This window comes from Grampus griseus (assembly GCF_964374135.1).
Source record: "Grampus griseus genome assembly, chromosome: 2".
Classification (NCBI taxonomy): domain Eukaryota; kingdom Metazoa; phylum Chordata; class Mammalia; order Artiodactyla; family Delphinidae; genus Grampus; species Grampus griseus.
Window position 1 is genome coordinate 46,717,796 of NC_139018.1, and position 18,991 is coordinate 46,736,786.

Genomic DNA, 18,991 nt, shown 5'->3' on the forward strand with positions numbered 1-18,991 from the left:
ACCATTGAAACAAAAAGAATAAAATGCCTAGGAATAAACTACCTAAGGAGGAAAAAGAACTGTGCTCAGAAAACTATAAGATACTGATGAAAGAAATCAAAGATAACACAAACAGATGGAGAGATATGCCATGCTCCTGGATTGGAAGAATCAATATTGTGAAAGTGACTATACTACTCAAAGCAATCTACAGATTCAATGCAATCCCTATGACATTACCAATGGCATTTTTCACAGAACTAAAACAGAAAATTTTACAATTTGTATGGAAACACAAAAGACCCTGAATAGCCAAAGCAATCTTGAGAAAGAAAAATGGAGCTGGAGGAATCAGGCTCCCTGACTTCAGACTACACTACAAAGCTACAGTAATCAAGACACTATGGTATTGGCACAAAAACAGAAATATAGACCGATGGAACAGGATAGAAAGCCCAGAGATAAACCCATGCACCTGTGGTCACCTAATCTATGACAAAGGAGGCAAGAATATACAATGGAGAAAAGACAGCCTCTTCAATAAGTGGTGCTGGGAAAACTGGACAGCTACATATAAAAGAATGAATGAAATTAGAACACTCCCTAACACCATACACAAAATATAAACTCAAAATGGATTAAAGACCTGAATGTAAGGCCAGACACTATAAAACTCTTAGAGGAAAATATAGGCAGAACACTCTTTGACATAAATCACAGCAAGATCTTTTTTGACCCACTCCTAGAGAAATGGAAATTTAAAAAAATGGGACGTAATAGAACAAAATTTTTTGTACAGCAAAGGAAACCATAAACAAGATGAAAGACAGCCCTCAGAATGGGAGAAAATATTTGCAAATGAAGCAATTGACAAAGGATTCATCTCCAAAATATACAAGCAGCTCATGTAGCTCAATATCAAAAAAAACAAACAATCCAATCCACAAATGGGCAGAAGATCTAAACAGACATTTCTCCAAAGAAGGCATACAGATGGCCAACAAACACATGAAAGGATGCTCAACATCACTAATTATTAGAGAAATGCAAATCAGAACTATAATGAGGTATCACCTCACACTGGTCAGAATGGCCATTATCAAAAAGTCCTCAAACAATAAATGCTAGAGAGGGTGTGGAGAAAAGGGAACCCTCTTGCACTGTTGGTGGGAATGTAAATTGATACAGCTACTATGGAGAACGGTATAGAGGTTCCTTAAAAAACTAAAAACAGAACTACCATATGACCCAGCAATCCCACTACTAGGCATATACCCAGAGAAAACCATAATTCAAAAAGACACATGCACCCCAGTGATCATTGCAGCACTATTTACAATAGCCAGGACATGGAAGCAACCTAAATATCCATCAGCAGAGGAATGGATAAAGAAGATATGGTACATATATACAATGGAATATTACTCAGACATAAAAAGGAAAGAAATTGGGTCATTTGTAGAGATGTGGATGGACCTAGAGACTGTCATACAGAGTGAAGTAAGTCAGAAAGAGAAAAATAAATATATATTAATGCATATATGTGGAATCTAGAAAAATGGTGTAGATGATCTTATTTGCAAAGCAGAAATGTAGACACAGACATAGAGAACAAAGGTATGGACACCAAGGGGGGAAAAGGGATGGGATGAATTGGGAGGTTGGGATTGACATATATACACTATTGTTACTATGTATAAAATAGATAACTAATGAGAACCTACTGTATAGCTCAGGAAACTCCACTCAGTGCTCTGTGGTGACCTAAATGGGAAGGAAATCCAGAAAAGAGGGGATATATGTATATGTATAGCTGATTCACTTTGCTGTACAATAGAAACTAACACAACACTGTAAAGCAACTATACTCCAATAAAAATTAATTAAAAAAATAAATGTAAAACATAAAACTCCTAGAAGATAATACAGAAAAAATCTAGGTGACCTTGGGTGGGCAATGACTTTTTAGGAAAAAAAAACACCAAAGGCACAATCTGTGAAGAAATTGATATGCTGGACATCATTAAAATTAAAAAGTTTTGCTCTGTGCAAGACAATGTAAACAGAAGACAGGCCACAGACTAGGAGAAAATATTTGCAAAAGACACATCTGATAAAAGATTGTTACCCAAAATATACAATGAACTCTTAAAACTCAACAATAAGACAATGAACAACCCAATTAAAAAATGGGCAAAAGACCTGAACAGACCTCACACTAAAGAAGATATACAGTTGGCAAAATAAGCATATGAAAAGATGTTCAACGTCATATGTCATTAGGGAATTACAAATTGAAGCAATAATGAGATATCACTAATAGAATTAGGTGAGATCACACCTAATAGAATTGCCGAAATCCAAAATACCGACAACATCAAATGCTGATGAGAATATGTGCAGCAACAGGAACTCTCATTCATTGCTGGTGGGAATACAAAATGGCATAGCCACTTTGGAAGACAGTTGGGCAGTTTCTCATAAAACTAAACATACTCTTGCCATATGATCCAGAAATTGTACTCCTTGGTATTTACTCAAATGAATTAAAACCTTATGTCCACACAAAACCCTGCACACTGATGTTTATAGCAGCTTTATTCATAATTGCCAAAACTTGGAAGCAACTAGGATGTCCTTCAGTAGGTGAATGGACAAACTGGTACATACAGACAATGAAATAGTCGTTGGCATTAACAAACAAAGAAGCCAATCTGAAAAAACTATGTTCTACATGAGTCCAACTATATGATATTCTGGAAAAGGCAAAATTAAAGAGAGAGTTAAAAGGTCAGTGGTTGATAGGGGCTGTGGGGCAAGGGGAGGGAGGAATAGGTAGAACACAGAGGAGTTTTAGGGTAGGCAACATACTTTGTGTGATACCATAATGATGGATACATGTCATTATACATATGTCCAAACACACAGAACGTACAACACCAAGAGTGAACCCTAATGTAAGCTACAGACTTTGGGCGATAATTATGTGTCAATGCCAGCTCAACAAAATCATAACAAATGTACCACTGTGATGTGGGATGTTGATAGTGGGGGAACTTGTGCATGGGTTGGGAAAGGGGGTATATGGGAAATCTCTATACCTTCCACTCAATTTTGCTGTGAAACTAAAACTGCTCTAAAAATAAAGTTTATTAAAAGTGAAAAAAATAAAAATACATGATATAATCATAGACCAATTTAAGTTATGAATATGAATATAAAAATCTTTAAGAATTTTAACGAAATAAAATATGATAGTGTTAATATTTCATGACCAATTAGGATTTACCATAGTAATGCAAGAAAGTTTTGATATTAGGAAATGTATTAATGTAATTCTCTATGTTATCAGATTAAAGTGAAAAAGCTCATGACCTTTTCACAAGCTGAAAAAAGTGACAAAATTCAATACCCATTTATTAAAAATTAATTAGAGATTTACAAATCTTTTATGCTAGGAATAGGAGGAAATATCTTGATGAGGTACAAGTTATATTCAAGAACTGACAGCAAGCCTTATACGTAATGGTGAAGTATTTCCATATAATATGGAATAATAGGAACAAAACAGAAAGTCACCATCTCCACTAAGGTTTGAGCCAATGTATAAAAAAGAAAGAGGAATAAAAGGTATAAATACAGGGAAAGAAGTGACAAAACTGACATTATTTCCAATTATATGATTACCTCAAAAATCTAAGTAACAAATCAGCATGAGTTTAGTGATGGCCAAGGGCAACTTATGTAAACAGAAAAACAAATTAGTATATTTAAAAATGAATATTCAATTTACTAAGGTAAGAAACTTTAAAATTTAATTCTCTCTAAGCCTTTAAATTCATCTTACAATAGTTCTTCTTTTTATAAGTATAGTTAAATAAGAATAATCACCTTTACTTTAAAAAAATTAATATCTGAGTAGCTTAAGTTTTATAGACTAAATTCTTTAAAACCTATTCCTAATTACAACTTACATTCTCTTAAAGGAAATAAAATGCACTGAAAACTTTGATAAATTTATTTTTTTTCCAAGCTTTAAAAATGTCTATCCTAATAAGCAAAACCTTCCCAAGTACTTACACAACTCTTATACAGCTAATAAATTGAACCTGTAAGTATAGCATAGCTCACATTATTTAGCATTCCAATACTGTTTACAAATTTGGTCAAATTCTCTTACATGTTTCATAATAAAGCCCTAATTCTAAAGTCAGTTTATTCAGCTGCAAATTTCAAGTTGAAATCATTAGGCTAATCTGTCAGATAACCTAGTGCCAAATCAAAGTCCAAATTTACCCAAATTATCCTAAATATCACATAAAAGTATCAAGAATTTGAGTTTGATTTCCTTTAGAGTATGTTAAATTCTATACTTCCATGAGATTGGAAACACACTACTTGCAAGGGGACAGTTTACCACTGCTAGCAAGATGGGTTTTATCCTAAGTGAGCCTAGGTTAAGAGATCAGAACCTGTATATCCAACGTGATTCTCCCCTCATCACCAATAGATACCATGAGCTCCTTTCATTGTTGCTATGACAACAGGGACTCCAGGTATAACTCTTCAAATGGGATTCACTTCACTTGGGTTCAAGTTACAGGTTACCCAATTCTTCTGATTTAAGTCTACAGCCTCCCACTGAGGCTACTGATAACTCTGTTCATCTAATCTCTTTACTGCCTGATTGAATTCTCTGTTCTTTACATATTCTTTCCCTCTGGTTGGATGCAAAATCTTATACAGTAAATCCCCTACGTATGAACCTTCAAGTTGCAAACTTTCAGAGATGGGAACGTGTGTTCCATCAACGTCAGGCATGGGTGAAATGGCAGCTTGCCCTTTATCTCTTATTGCTGACGATCCTTCAGCTCTACCACCTCCCACCTTCTCTCCCTCCTCTAGTCAGTAACTCTCTTGCCTGTTCACTCGATGGCAGCCCCTGTATGCCAGCTCTTGTACTATACTACTGTACTTTTCAAGGTACTGTACTGTAAGATTAAAAATGTTTTATTTTTTGTGTTTGTTTTTTATGTATTGTTTGTGTGAAAAGTATTATAAACCTATTGCAGTACAGTACTATATAGCCAGTTGTGTTAGCTGGGTATCCAGGCTAACTTTGTTGGACTTAAGAACAAATTGGACTTATGAACACGCTCTTGGAATGGAACTTGCTCGTATGTAGGGGACTTACTATAGATATTAAAGGATATTTGAATACATTTCACACCTGAGGTCAAAACATCAAAGTCATGCTAATGAGAGTCTCCAGGGAAGAGCAAAGAAAATCAACTAAAGGAATGTTTAATAAAATGGCTGGATATAAGATATTTCTAGAATCTCTATACCAGCAACTAGGAAATGTAATAGCAAAAGCAACAAAACTATAAAATACCAGGAATAAATCTATCAAGAAATGTGTAAAACCTATATAAAAAATACTTTAGGGAATTCCCTGGCGGTCCAGTGGTTAGGGCTCCATGCTTCCACTGCAGGGGGCATGGGTTCGATCACTGGTTGGGGAACTAAGATCCCGCATGTCACATGGTACAGCCAAAAAAAAAAACCCACAAAAACTTTATTTGAGGGCATAAAAGAATATCTCAATAAATGAAGATGGAAATCGTGTTTCTGTTTGGGCAGGTTTAACACTGTAAAGCTGTCACATCAGTCCCAAATTAAATTCAGTGACATTCAAATTTTTATGAAATTTGGAAAGTGATTCTCAAACACACCAGATTGAAAAAATATGGGTAAAAATGAGGTGGAACTTGACTATCCAATATCAAAGTATTCTATAAAGCTGTGGTAATTAAAGTAAATATAGTATTAGCTCCTATAATATAAAGAGAACAATTGAACAGAATAGAAAATCTCCAGACTAATAAATGAATTGGAATTTAGTTTATAATATAAATGCTATTTCTAAGCAAAGAAGGAAGAGTGAACTGTCAATGGTGTTAGAACAATTTGGAAAAATAAATATAGATATCTACTTCATACTATAATAATTCCAAATGAATTAAAAAACTTCAACTTGAAAAACAAAATTGCCATAGTATCAGAAGGAAAGATGGGGCAAGGTCTTCTAAAGCAACACAAAAAATCTAGAATCTATAAAGGAAAAACTGTCACTTTTTCCCCATAAAAGTATAAGGTTCTCCTCCATCAAAGACACTATTTAAAAAGTTAAAAATAAAACACAAATGATAGACTGAGATGAAGATGTTTGTCAAACATGTAATTAACAAATAGTATCCACAACATAAAAATGTCCCATCCACAAATACAAAAAAACAACCCAATTGAAACACGGGGAAGAATATGAGTAGGCCATTAACAGCAGAAAATACAAATGGTCAACACAAACATAAAAAGATGGTCAGTCTTGCTCCTCATGAGGGAAATGCAAAAAAAAACCAACACTGAGGTATCATTTTTTACTCAGCAGATTGGAAGAAATGGACAGCTTGATAATATCCAGCATTACCAAGTATGCGGGGAACGAAGTGCCATCAGACGGCCTTGGTAGAAATGTAAATTGATAATGTCTTCTGGGCAGTATCTGTCTACATTTAAAATGAGTCTCTGACTCAATCATTCCACTTCTAGGATTCTGTGTTGAAGAAATATTTGCACATGCAAACAGGGATGTTAAAAAAATTCCTTTGTATCACTTCGGTAAAAAATTAAGTACATTTAAATGTCCATCAGTAGAAATGTGATACATTATGAGATATCATGATTATGTGCACTCACTAAAAAGCAAAACACATGGTTCAGCTGAAACAAATGCTATTGAATGACGTATGTATTGTGAACCCATTAAAAAAGCAAACAAACTTCAAAATATATATGGCTACATGTCACGTACTTTTGCCAATGTATAGAGAAAGGACTAGAGAGTTACAGACCAAATTCCTAACTTCAGGTCAGCCTTTGGGAGGGGAGATTGGTTAGAAGTTTTGGAGAAGACAGTTTTTATTGTTACCTGGCTCCTTTAATTCAAAAGCTTTTCAGCTGTCATAGCTTGTGGTTAAATAATCAGTAAAATAACCTCACTGTTTCTCTTGGATTTTCTCCTGGATTTACCTCTGAGCTCCTTCAGTGGGTGCCACAGATGAGGGGTCTGAAAGGACATGCTGCATTTGGAATTGTCTCCCCATCTTGGACAGGCTAACTCTGGGGATTCTCATGCTTTGTTTTATTTATTCATGTATTTGTCGTTCTTTCATTCTGTTAATAGTATGTTAGTTAAGCTGGACTCATGGAGTGTTAGCATTTATTTATCAGACCTATCCTCAGTGCCATACTCTGGATGAAAATCCGGGCTGATCCTAGTACTTCACTGATCACTCAGGAAAAAAAGAAATTCTACAGTCACTTGTGTCATAAATACGGCCTTCATTTAGTAATTAATTTTTCAGTCCTATGTAATAGTTGAACTTTGAATTTGTGTGGTGTTAAATCATCTCTCCTCCTCTGGCTGAGTCCTGTGGGTGCCTTAGAGGCTCCCCTGCAGGACCTCTTCAAGTGCAGCTCCCTTCATGTGATCAGTTTAAATAATCCCAGGACAACATTTTTCTGTGGGTTTCACACAGTTCAGGGGCTCTCATAGCACTGACTTGTTCTCAGAGGGACTTGCAGGTATTTCTCTGCTCCACTGGCTGTTAGCCAGCCTCTTGCTTTTCTGTCTCACAACTTGGATGAACATATGCCAAGCTCTCCAGATGTTCCCTTTGGAGTCTCTCTCACTAGAATTAGGATAAGGGGCAGGCACTCTTCTACACCTCCCCTGTTTGGAGGAGGGTTAAGCGTTGGGAGGCACGGATAAAAGTGGACCCAAGAAATTCACTTCCTAAAAGCTCCCCTTTAGGGTACTTTAAAATGATGTATCCCAAATCCCAATGAGTCAGACCCTCATGGAGGCCTTGTCTCTGCCCATTTAAATGCCCATTAAGGGTGAACATATTCCGAGTTGAGAAGTTAGTTCTCATCATTTTCTTTAAGTGCTTAATTTTTGGTCTGCATCTCCTCTTGGAATTTCCTTTTTATTGTATCTTAGTGCCTCAGTAGAAATTTTCAAATTAACATCCTGTTTTCATTCATTTGCTTGTTTATTGACTTGCAAACAATTACTGAGCACCTTTATATGCCAGATATAGCTACAGTGATGAATCATTTGCCGGCTCTAACTTTTATGAGCAAGGGAGCAAACAAATGCAAAGGATAGTTTATCTTCAGTCTGATTAGGGACCCAAGTTCAGAAATGTCATTTGTTTTCCTTTACCCCTACTGTTGCTTTCTCTTGTTTTCTTGGAGCGGAAGCTCTTGTACCACAAAATGCATTTGGATTAGCCTTGATAAAAACATTCACCCCTAGACAAAGGAAGAAATGAAGAACTGGCATCTTCTTTTGTTGCACACACTAAGCTTGGGAATCATGAGTAAAAATTTTACTAATTGAGCAGCAACACCTATAGTATGAATTTTTGGAGTGAGATAAACATTGATTTGAATCCTAGTTTCACTCTAGGGCAACTTTCTTAATCTTTCTAAGTTTTATCAGTAAGGTGGTATGATGCTTAATTTTATGTGTCAACTTGACCAGGCCACGAGTACCCAGACATTTGGTCAAACATTACTGTGGGTGTGACTGTGAGGATGTTTCTGGATGAGATTAACATTTGAATCAGTAGACTGAGTAAAGCAGATTGCTCTCCCTATTGTGGGTGGGCCTCATCCAATCAGTTGAAGGCCTGAGTAGAACAGAAAGGCTGACCCTCCCACGAGCAAGAGGGAATTTCTCCTGCCCGATAGGTTTTGAATTGAATCATTAACTTTTCCTGCCTTTGTACTTGAAACTTTGCCTATTCCCAAGTCTCGAGCCTACCAGCCTTTGGACTAGAATTATACTATTAGATCTTCTGAGTCTTTAGCTTGCTGACTGCAGATCTTGGGACTTATCAATCTGCATAATCACGTGAGCCAAGTGGGAATAAGTATTTACCTCATAATTTTGTTATGATGATTAAACAAAATGAAAACGAAGTTTACCATGCCCAGCTCAGAGGCTGGCATAAAGAAGATGATGTAATACTACTTTTCCCCTTCATATTTTAGCAATTATAGCCTAGATGTCCAGATAGAAATCACAGAATTGTTATCATTTATTGATTATCTACAATATGCTAAACTAAGTGCTTTACGTGCTTTATCTCATTTAATCTTAATCAGAACACTTCTTTCCTGAGGTTTGGCAAAGTTAATTTGTCCAGCATCACACATTTGGCAAATTATAGAACCAAAAATGGAACTTGTCTCAAAGACTACACTCCTCACTACACACAGTATAATGCTTCTCCCCCACAGTTGCCTATGTGCTTGGAGCCTATTCCATGGCGAAAGAAAGGAGGCTTCCTGTCTAGACTAGTGACCCTGATTTCTCACTTTAAGGATGGATATAATTATGCCCTTAAGAAAACAAAACATGTGCTTAGTAGAATAACAGAAAGATGTATGTATCTTGTGCCCATGAGAAGCTCACAATGAACAAATTACCATAAACCAGAAGCCCACACTTCCTTCAAAGGCTTTTCTCCAGTTCACAGCGTTTCTCACCTATCCTATTGTCATCTTTCCTGTCCCCAGATTTCCATGGTATGTAGATTTTGAACCAATCTCATCCTTGATTACACGTCTTCATTTGTTCAGTGTTTACATACATATACCACTCACCTTGCATCTAGATGAATGCATCAACTCCTTGAGGGCAGTGGCTGCCTCCTGCTAGCTCAGGGCCGGCACACAAGAACACAAGGTCTGCATGAGGTTTACTTCTCCTTGTGACTTAGGATCCAGCACCTGGGAGCTCTGAAAGGCCTGATATAGTGGCTTTCGCACCTCCTAAGTACCTAGCTCCTGTCCACATGCAATAATCAGCAACATCAGCAGCTACCTGCCCTGTGCCAGTCATTGCCAGACACTGACAGTGATGAACAAAGATGAGCCCCCTCCTTTGTCAGTTTACATTCAGGGTGGTGGGGTGAGTTGAATAGAGAAGAGCAAACGAGAAGCAATATCAAGTGAGTAGATGATTGAATAGAAACCTAACAAACTTCAGACATGCTAGGAAGGAAATAACAAGGTGATGAGAGAATAATAATGGGCTGTGGAGAGGACTTTAAATAGATGGTACGGAAAGGACACAAAGGGCAGTGACATTTAACCTGAGACGGGAGCATGAGAAGGGCCAGCCACTCACAGGGTGAGGAGAAAGATTCCAGACAGAAGAACATAGTCCTTGAGGTAGGAAGGCGTTGGCCTGTTCAGGAAACAGAGAAAACCAGTGAGTCTGGGACACAGTAGGGAGGGAGAGAATGTCAGTAGGTGAGGTAATACAGAGGTGGGTATGAGTCAAGTCAGGCAGGACCTTGGAAACCATAGTATAGAGTTTGGATTTTCTTCTAGGTCAAAGTGAAAACCATTGAAAATGTCTTAGGATGGAGAACGTCATGAGCTAAATTCCATTTTAAGAAGAGCTTGCTTTCTTGCTGCAGCATGGAGAATGGGTTGGATGGGTCAAGAGTAGGAGCAGGTAAAAATGTTACATCAGTCCTGCTTGAAGGAGCAGGATTTGGTGGTGGTCCCAGTTATGGTGGTGGTGATGGAAATATGGAGAAACTATCCCATTTGTGGTATAATTTGAAAAGAGACTTAGTGGTATTTGCGTATAATAGATTACATGTGGGCTGAGGAAGTTGGGAGAAAGGAAGGACAGAATGATGACTTCTTGATTTCCAGGTTTAGCAAATGAGTGGAAGATAGTGCCATTTTATTAGCGAGCAATTCTGAGGACATGGTAGGTGGGCAGAATTGAGGGGGAATTGGGGAATGAAGAGTTTTGTGTTGGATGTGTTAATTTTGATATTTCTATGAGACATGTAAGTAGAGATGTAAATAAGGCCATTAAAGATGTTAGTCTGGACTAGTGGTTCCCAAACTTCAGTAAGCATCAGAAGTACCAGCAGGGCTTGCTAAAACAGGTTGTTGGGCTCACCTCCAGAGTCTCCGATTAAGAAGGTTTGGGTGGGACCTGTGAATCTGCATTTCTAGCAAGTTCTCAGGTGATGCTGATGCTCCTGGTCCAGGGTTCTCACTTTAAGAACCACTGGTCTAGACAAAGGGTAATTCTAGGGGTCTGGAAGTCATCAACAAGAAGATAATATTTAAATCCATGGGACTAGTTGAGATTGCCTAGTGAGGCTGTGCAGAGAAACAGGAGAAGGAGATTAAGTTTTGAGGAGGGGTAGAGAAGACAGACTCAGTAAAGGCAGGATCAGAGAAGTGGAAAGAAAACCAAGAGAGTGTGGAGTTTCAGTAGCCAGAGTGGTTGAGAGTTTCAGGTCCAGACTGATTGAACATGACAAATACCGTTGAGAAATAGAATAAGAAGAGGGCAGGGAAGTGTCCATCAATTTATCAATATTAGAACCACTGTCAAGAGCACGTACATTATCTTACTGAATCCTTCACAAGTCCCATCAGAGGAGTACTGTTAGCTCCACTTTAGAGCTAAGGCAAGTGAGACTCAGAGATTATACAGTTTATTAGGGCAACAAAGGACCTCAAACCCAGATTTCTTTCTGCTAACACCTTAGGGAATGCAAAGCTTGCTGCATCCTCTACTTACTGCTAAAATCTACAAGGCCAGTCAACCTTTGGCAAAACCTTGAAGTGGGCATTCTGCTCGTTCCCCCACTGAGGCGTCCAGTACCCTCTGGCTGCTCTCAGACAGCTTGCAATCATGCTCCCTTCCCTCCATGTTCACCTGCCATTGGGTTAACTCCCCATGCCTCTCAGCCTTCTCATCTGCTTTCCATACTCAAGGCCCACCTGGACCTCATTCCTTGGTAATGGCGTAAACCCACCTATGGCCAAATGATAATGGCTACACATGGGTGCTAATTGGTGGTGTGCAGTAGAGGTTTAATAACCAGCTTTCTGAAGGGAGAAGAAATCCTGGTTTGCAGTGTTCGGTGATTTCCAGGCAATAACAGCTGATTTCAAGCTATCAATGTGATGTGAACATTGAGTTGGGAGAGATGCACATAGTTGGCTCTCTCGAGCCACTGGACCTGGTTCCAGCACACCACTGGAATGATTTAAAATGTTGATTTTCATGTTGCATATTTCCATTCTACACACAACCTTCTGGAGACAATGTCTTAACCACAAGTTGTGGGAGCTTCAGGCCATCTGCCCAGCCAGTGCTGGGAGTTGTTAGGAACAGAGAGGCCTGGATGCAGCCTTTAACCCAAACCTCGGAGGCCATCACCTGCTTCCTTGATGTCCAAACTAGCCTAGAAGCAGACAGGATGTCAGTTTAAAAACTGGCAATTGAATCCTTCTTTGGTTTCCAGGGTTCCAGAATGTTCTTTTATGAGGATTACAGGCTTGTTCTTCTTTGGTGTCAGCAGGCATTTATGATGGCTGTAGCAGGAATGAGAATTTGGGTCTGGAATAAGCCTTGCTGTTTCTTGCCAGGCTGCAAAGGTTTATGGTGGAGACCAGACATATGTCTTGCTGACGCCCATATGCTACTCTGTTTTGGGAATCAGAGGAGGAGGCCACATCCTCATACAAGCAAGGAATGGCTGCTGAGGGCTCAGTCCTGAGGCACAGGGGAATTTTAACTTCCTCAGGTAGCTTCCACTTGCTCTCACTCTTTTATTCCTAAAAGTACAGGCTACAGAAGTGGTCTCCTGGGAGTTACATGCTGTGATATTGCGGTGGATGGTGTTGTAATGTCACCTTGCACTACTTAGTGGGGAGGGAATTGAGTTGCTGGGGAGGAGGACCAAGTGAGAGGAACCAGGGGCCTTACTGGGAAGAGGAGGGAAGCAGCAAGAGCTGGAATTTGGCAGACAAATGGCTGTGAGATGGGTTGAAAGAGGTGTTTCTTTGCAATCTGATTTTATGCCTGTGCGTTTTGCAAGTGGATATGGTTAGCTTGGGGACAAACTCTTCTAGGTTCATATCATTTTTTTGAGTTGGTACATAGAGGAGTCTGAGAGTTATACTTCACTGCTTTTTAAGGAGCTGATCACATAGTCAGGCCTTAGCCCCTAAAGGCAGCTGGAAAGATCATGGCACTGGCCAAAAGGGCTTCTAGAAAGCATTTAATCATAGGCTATGGTTGATTTTATACCAGCTACCCAAAGCAGTGCTTCGCTTTCTGGGCAAATTCTTGTTTCTGGGACCAGTTGTCCTATCGTATAAAAATTACCCAGACATAAACATCCATGGGTGCCAGAGGTACTCATACAATGATATTTGAAAGTCACATACTTTCATCCAGTACTCTAGATGCAAATTTGGTCACACATGTATGTATGCAAATATGTCAGAATAATACTGATATTTATAATAATACTAAGCAATTCTACACTGCCTTTCATCTATAAATCTCAGGGTACTTTGCAAGCATTCATTAATTCTCCCAACACTCCTCTGAGGGAGGTAAATGTTATTCTCCTTCTCTTTACAGATGAAGCAGTTGAGGCAGGTAAGTGATTTGCCTCAGGCCAGTTAGGGAGTGTGGGTCGAGGGCTGGGATTAAGAGCAGAGAGTTCCTGGAGATGTGTCCATTAGGGAAGAAACCCAGCAGTCAAAATATGGAGGGCACTACGGCACACAACACACTGGGCTGTTGGAGGGGTCACTTTTTCCTGAGAAATCTGTCTCCATGGTAGTAAAAGCTGCGGCTTATTAAACATCTACTATGTATTGGGTGCTATGTTATTTCCTATTCTCATATTGAAACTAGAATCATCCCCACGGCACAGATGAGGATGTCATTTACAGTGGTGAAGTATCTTGTCCAAGATCACATAGCTAATAAGTGCCTGGGCTAGGATTCAAACCCAGACCTGTTTGCCTCCCAAGCCCGTGTTCTTTCCCCAGAGCATACCTCATGCTCATCTGAAAATTGCAGGGAGGAACCTTTCTACCCTCCCAAGTCTCTTCCTTTAGTCTTTGAGCCTCTATTTGTCCTAACAGTCTACCACCAATTTCTTTACATTTGACTAAGTTTAGAGACTGATGCTTATGGAATGTCTGATCTGGACCGACAAGTTCTAAGCACAGGAAAGGGGAGCCTCTATAGTGAGGAGCATGCATGATAAGTCAGGAGGGAAAACTGTAATTATTATTATGTTTTGCTTTACTTTGTGTTATTTCTGATGAGCATATCAGTTTGGCATCTTTTGAACAGAACAAGGAAATAGCCACAGAGAGAGAGAGACAGAGACAGAGACAGAGACAGAGAGCGGGAGAGAATGAATATGAATTCTCCTGGGACAGATATATTTTTACTGCACTGTCAGGAGAAGAGTCAAGGAAGGAGCCAAATGACTTAGAAGTATAAAACGAGCTAAAGTTTACTCTAGTCTTGGGGCTTCTCAGAGTTAGGCTATTCTTAGGAACTCTACTGATCCCCAAGACTTTCATAATTCAGCTTGCCATCAAAATGGTATATTTTATGGCCTGAGGCAGCCATGCAATCTGTGGAGTTGCCAAGGGGTTGCTGGAAAGACCTGGAAGCACGTAGAACTGCCAGTGTGGTAAGTGGCTGTGGTTGCCTAGTCAATGAGCAGGAGGGGGACCAACCTGACCTCAGCAGTTGCCCCTGGACAGGATTCACGATTCACAAGGACCAGCCTGAGGCTAACATTGCCTGGTTGGCCTTGGGGTGGTTGGGGGAGAGGAGGCGCCCAAGGTTCAGCCAACCAGATAGAACCTACACCCTTTGGAGTTAGACTCCGGGAAGTCAGTTTGTAGTGTGATACATTCTGTAAGCAAGATAAGGAAAATCAAGTTTGAGTCACAACTCATGTGAAACTGTATTTTTCTTGGAGAAATGAGAACTAGCTTATAAAACGTCAGTGATTATACAGGGATCTGAACCCAACTGACCTGTCTGTTTTGTTTGAATTCTTTTATAATTAGTTTAGCTGTGATCCCAATGTCCCTTCCCAGACATCCCCTCTCCTCAATCTATCCACCATGCTTTCTGTCACGCTGTTGAATATGCTTAAAAGCAAGAGTTTAAAGAAACATGCATTACAAGTTGGTTCTCTTGGTTTGATTCAGAATCCATGTGCTTGTCATGCGTGTGCCTGTTTGTATAAACACCCGGTGCACATGCATTGGGTACACACAGGGTTAAAAGCACAGGGGTAAAGAGAGGATATATACTCTGTGTATGGAATAGTCTTTTGTTTGCGATAGGATGGCCAGTTGTCCCAGTTGTCAGGGGAATGAGAGGTTTCCTGGGATGCAGAACTTTCAGCGCTAAAATCCAGAGAGTGCCAGGTAAAATGGGACAAGTTGGTCACCCTAGTTCTTGAGAATGTTAAACTGAAGGAGGTCCAACCCAAGTTTTTAACACATCAGATTTTTGAAGTGCACCAAACAGTTAACAGACACTTCCCAAAATACAAACATAAGCCCACCTTCCATCCACCCCATGAAGTAAATTAGCACCTACACAATTTACAAGTCGCCATAAATATTGGAAAGCTTTTAGCTGAAGTTGTACTAATTTTTATCTGTCTTTGAAGTCACAGAATAAGAATTCTGCTGGTGGTATGGTTTTCAGTATGAATGAGAGAAACAGAAAAAACGCCCATGGTGTACTCTGTACAGCCATATAAACACTTCTGCAAAGTGTTAAGTGAGGGCAGGGCTGGTAATGGGACTGTAATGGTAATGGACTGAAGAGCAGAGCCTACACCTGCTTTGAATGAATGCAGGGAGCTCAGGGAAGCCCGGAGTCCAGTGGGGAGCAGCCAGATTGGGCGATGTGCTTCCATACCCATGCTTAACCACATAATCATTAAAAAGCAGAAACCTCTTCTTGTAATCCTCTCCTATAGGACAGCAGGGAGTGTTAGCATATTTGGACTGCTTCACATTCCTTCTTGCCTACTTTTGAGAACATACTACATTTTAAAACTTGTTGGTTTCTTTCATGTTTTATTTGACCCTATGTAATTGCATTCCTGAAGGAATAACAGGCTCCCCTAGTGATTTACACCCTGTATTAAATGTCAGTTTTGAAGAGACACAGTTAACAGTTTGGTTTAACCTCTTGCCTTCCCTCTCTCTATTAGCTCAAAACTGAATTTGAGCTCCAGCTCTTAGGATTCTGAGGGAGGGATAAAAAGATTTAAAAAATGAGTTGAAGTTGCAGAAACGCTGAAGGAAGCTTCTTAACTCTTGCCACTTTTCCCATGTAGCCCAGAATATTACAACATCCCTTTTCTTATGGTGATTCATACCGTTCACTTTTGTCCCAGCACAGTAGTGAGGACAGTGAATCAGAACCACATTCTGGACTAGCTGGGGTTCTGTTTCATATTGCCACCCACCCACTGCTCCAGCCCTGGGGACGCCAACAGTTGCTATAAACCATGGTTCTACCTCAACCATGCAGTACCCAGTGAGTAACAGACCTGATGAAACTGTTGAAAAGAAAACTTAGTAATTATCTTATTTCATTTTACTTTGTTTTATGTACTTAGCTGCTATGATGTTATTGTTGGTTAAAATATTTCATTTGCCTTGTAAATTCACTTCAAGTATATTTAGCAACTGCTTAATCACCTGTTATGAACTAATTATCGGGAGAACCTTTAAGTAAAGGTTGATGTGATGGCATATTTATTCCCTTATGTCTCTGTGCATGTGCATATGTATGTGTGTGTTTAAAATATAGAAGTAAAATATCTTGTGTTTTAACCTGATAGGTAATTAAAGCACCATTCTTACTTTCGGAAGCCCATATTAAAAAATATGGGCCAGGGGCTTCCCTGGTGGCGCAGTGGTTGAGAGTCCGCCTGCCGATAAAGGGGACACGGGTTCGTGCCCTGGTCCGGGAAGATCCCACATGCCGTGGAGCGGCTGGGCCCGTGATCCATGGCCGCTGAGCCTGCGCATCCGGAGCCTGTGCTCTGCAACGGGAGAGGCCGCAGCAGTGGGAGGCCCGCGTACCGCAAAAAAAAAAAAAAAAAAAAAAGGGCCAAAAGAGATTTTATTTTTAAAACAGTTTCCCATGCAGAGCACAGACTACATTCATCCTCTGCTTTGCCCCTCACTTCCCACCCTCCCAGCTTTTCTCCAGTGATCACATTCTACTGGGCTTGATTGGAAATGACTATAATTTATACCAGGGAGAGAATGAAGTAGGAAGTAATGACCATAAAGACAATTAGGCTCAGTTCTCTGGGATATGAAGATGTAGCCTCCTGTCATCATGTCAGCACCTGAGACTTTAATCCCAACTCCCACTTTCAGGCCATATAAACCATTAGCTAAGCCATTAGCCAAGCCTGAAACTCTGTGTCTATAGGGAGAAAACCTCAGGCCGCCTTATGAGATGAGAAAGCTTGTTTGGCTCTTTATGCATGTATTTATCTCAGTCTTATTCCCCAAGTTACTTAAGATGGTTCATAAAATAGATAAAATAACTAAGAAATCAGGGCAAAGGGAAAATGTAGGTAGGAGAAACAATGTCAGAGAGATGAGTGTTGATGAAAGACATTAGTCAGCTGTAGAGTAAAGCACAATTGTCCATCACCACCACTGCTGCAACTAATAGCTACTGCACAAATGCATTATTTAAAGAACACAAGTACTGAGTGGTATTACTATCAGAAACCATTTAGAATGGACAATTGTGTCTGGTATCTCATTCAAAGTGATTCATATTTTCTAGTTATCTGGTACAGCAGAGATGGGTCTTATCTCAGAGAAGTGATAAAAGAAAAAACCTAAAGTTTATATTCCATTCAGAAATATATCTCTAAGTAGACAGCCTTTATACTTGGTTATTACTGATTGGTTCCCTTAGTGCATTGCTATTATTAATATAATTATTATTTTCATTATTATTCTTATTGTCATAATTTTGATGACTGTGTTGTCTATGGGCCAAATATATGATGATAACCCTGCTTTATGAAAGCTCTTTAGAGAAAGAGCTTAGGACAATGATTTCAGTGTCCTTATATTTGAGTTACATCCACATGGAGGAAGGCCATGAAGCATCTTCCTCATTATCATACACACTGACAAAAAAGTCCTCACCAGAACAAGACACATTGTGTTTTACGTTCAAATTTTCATCAGGAAAAATGTCCAGTCATGACCACATTATAAATGTGTGCTCTAAGAAACCATTACTTGGAAATTTAAGAGACCCTATGTCCAGCACCAATAATCCCCAGACCTCTCTTTGAAACCCTCTGACCTCAAAAACTACATTTTGATTAGCATCATGCACAACCAATCACCAGGGGTCAATGTGTGAAGCTACCCCAGTGGCTGAGATTGCAAACTGTGGAAGTGTTGAGATTTGAGCTCAAATCCCATCTCCTCCACTTACCTGTGAATCAGGTTACTCAACCTCTTGTAGCCTCACTTGTCTATAGTAAAAATGGAGCTAAAGTATAACTAAAACTCATAAAGTTGTTGTAGGGATTAAATGAGATAATGTATGATAAGAGATTAACATGGTATATGTGTGTGTGTGTGTGTAGAGTGAGCACTGAAAAAGTATCTGTTATTATGTTTATAAATACTATTTTTCTATCTGTATTAAAAGTTTTTGTACTTCTTTGGAGAAGTCTTTGTACCTCATTTAATGATTTATTTCATGATATCATAGGGCTACTAATCAATGCCAGTGTTTCAGTCTCTCTGACCCCTGGCTCTTGGAATTTGAGGCAGAAATAGAAGTACATATAAGTGCCCTTTGAAAGTTTGATATTTAGAGTGAACCTACTCCTTTGTAAGGTGAAGACATTTTTTTCCATGCTGAAACTCCAGGTTGTCGAATACTGAATTTTCTTAAAGTGGTTTTCATAGGGCAGGGTTAGCTGTTTGCAAAACTGATGAAAGAGTTGTTTTGTTTTGTTTTGTTTGGCCGTGCTGTGTGACTTGTGGGGTC

At 39.3% G+C, this 18,991-nt stretch overlaps 1 protein-coding gene across 1 annotated transcript in view; it reads left to right on the forward strand.

The window, feature by feature from the left end:
• The window catches only part of LOC309819227 (uncharacterized protein), a gene marked incomplete at its 5' end in the record, with an annotated part of 243,055 nt that extends 236,274 nt beyond the window's left edge, over positions 1–6,781 (forward strand). Inside the window, one exon of the mRNA XM_082649367.1 lies at positions 6,428–6,781. Coding sequence (XP_082505493.1) covers positions 6,428–6,453 — 26 coding nt within the window. The 3' untranslated portion in view covers positions 6,454–6,781. The remainder of the gene's footprint in view (positions 1–6,427) is intronic.
• Between the last annotated feature and the right edge of the window lie 12,210 nt (positions 6,782–18,991).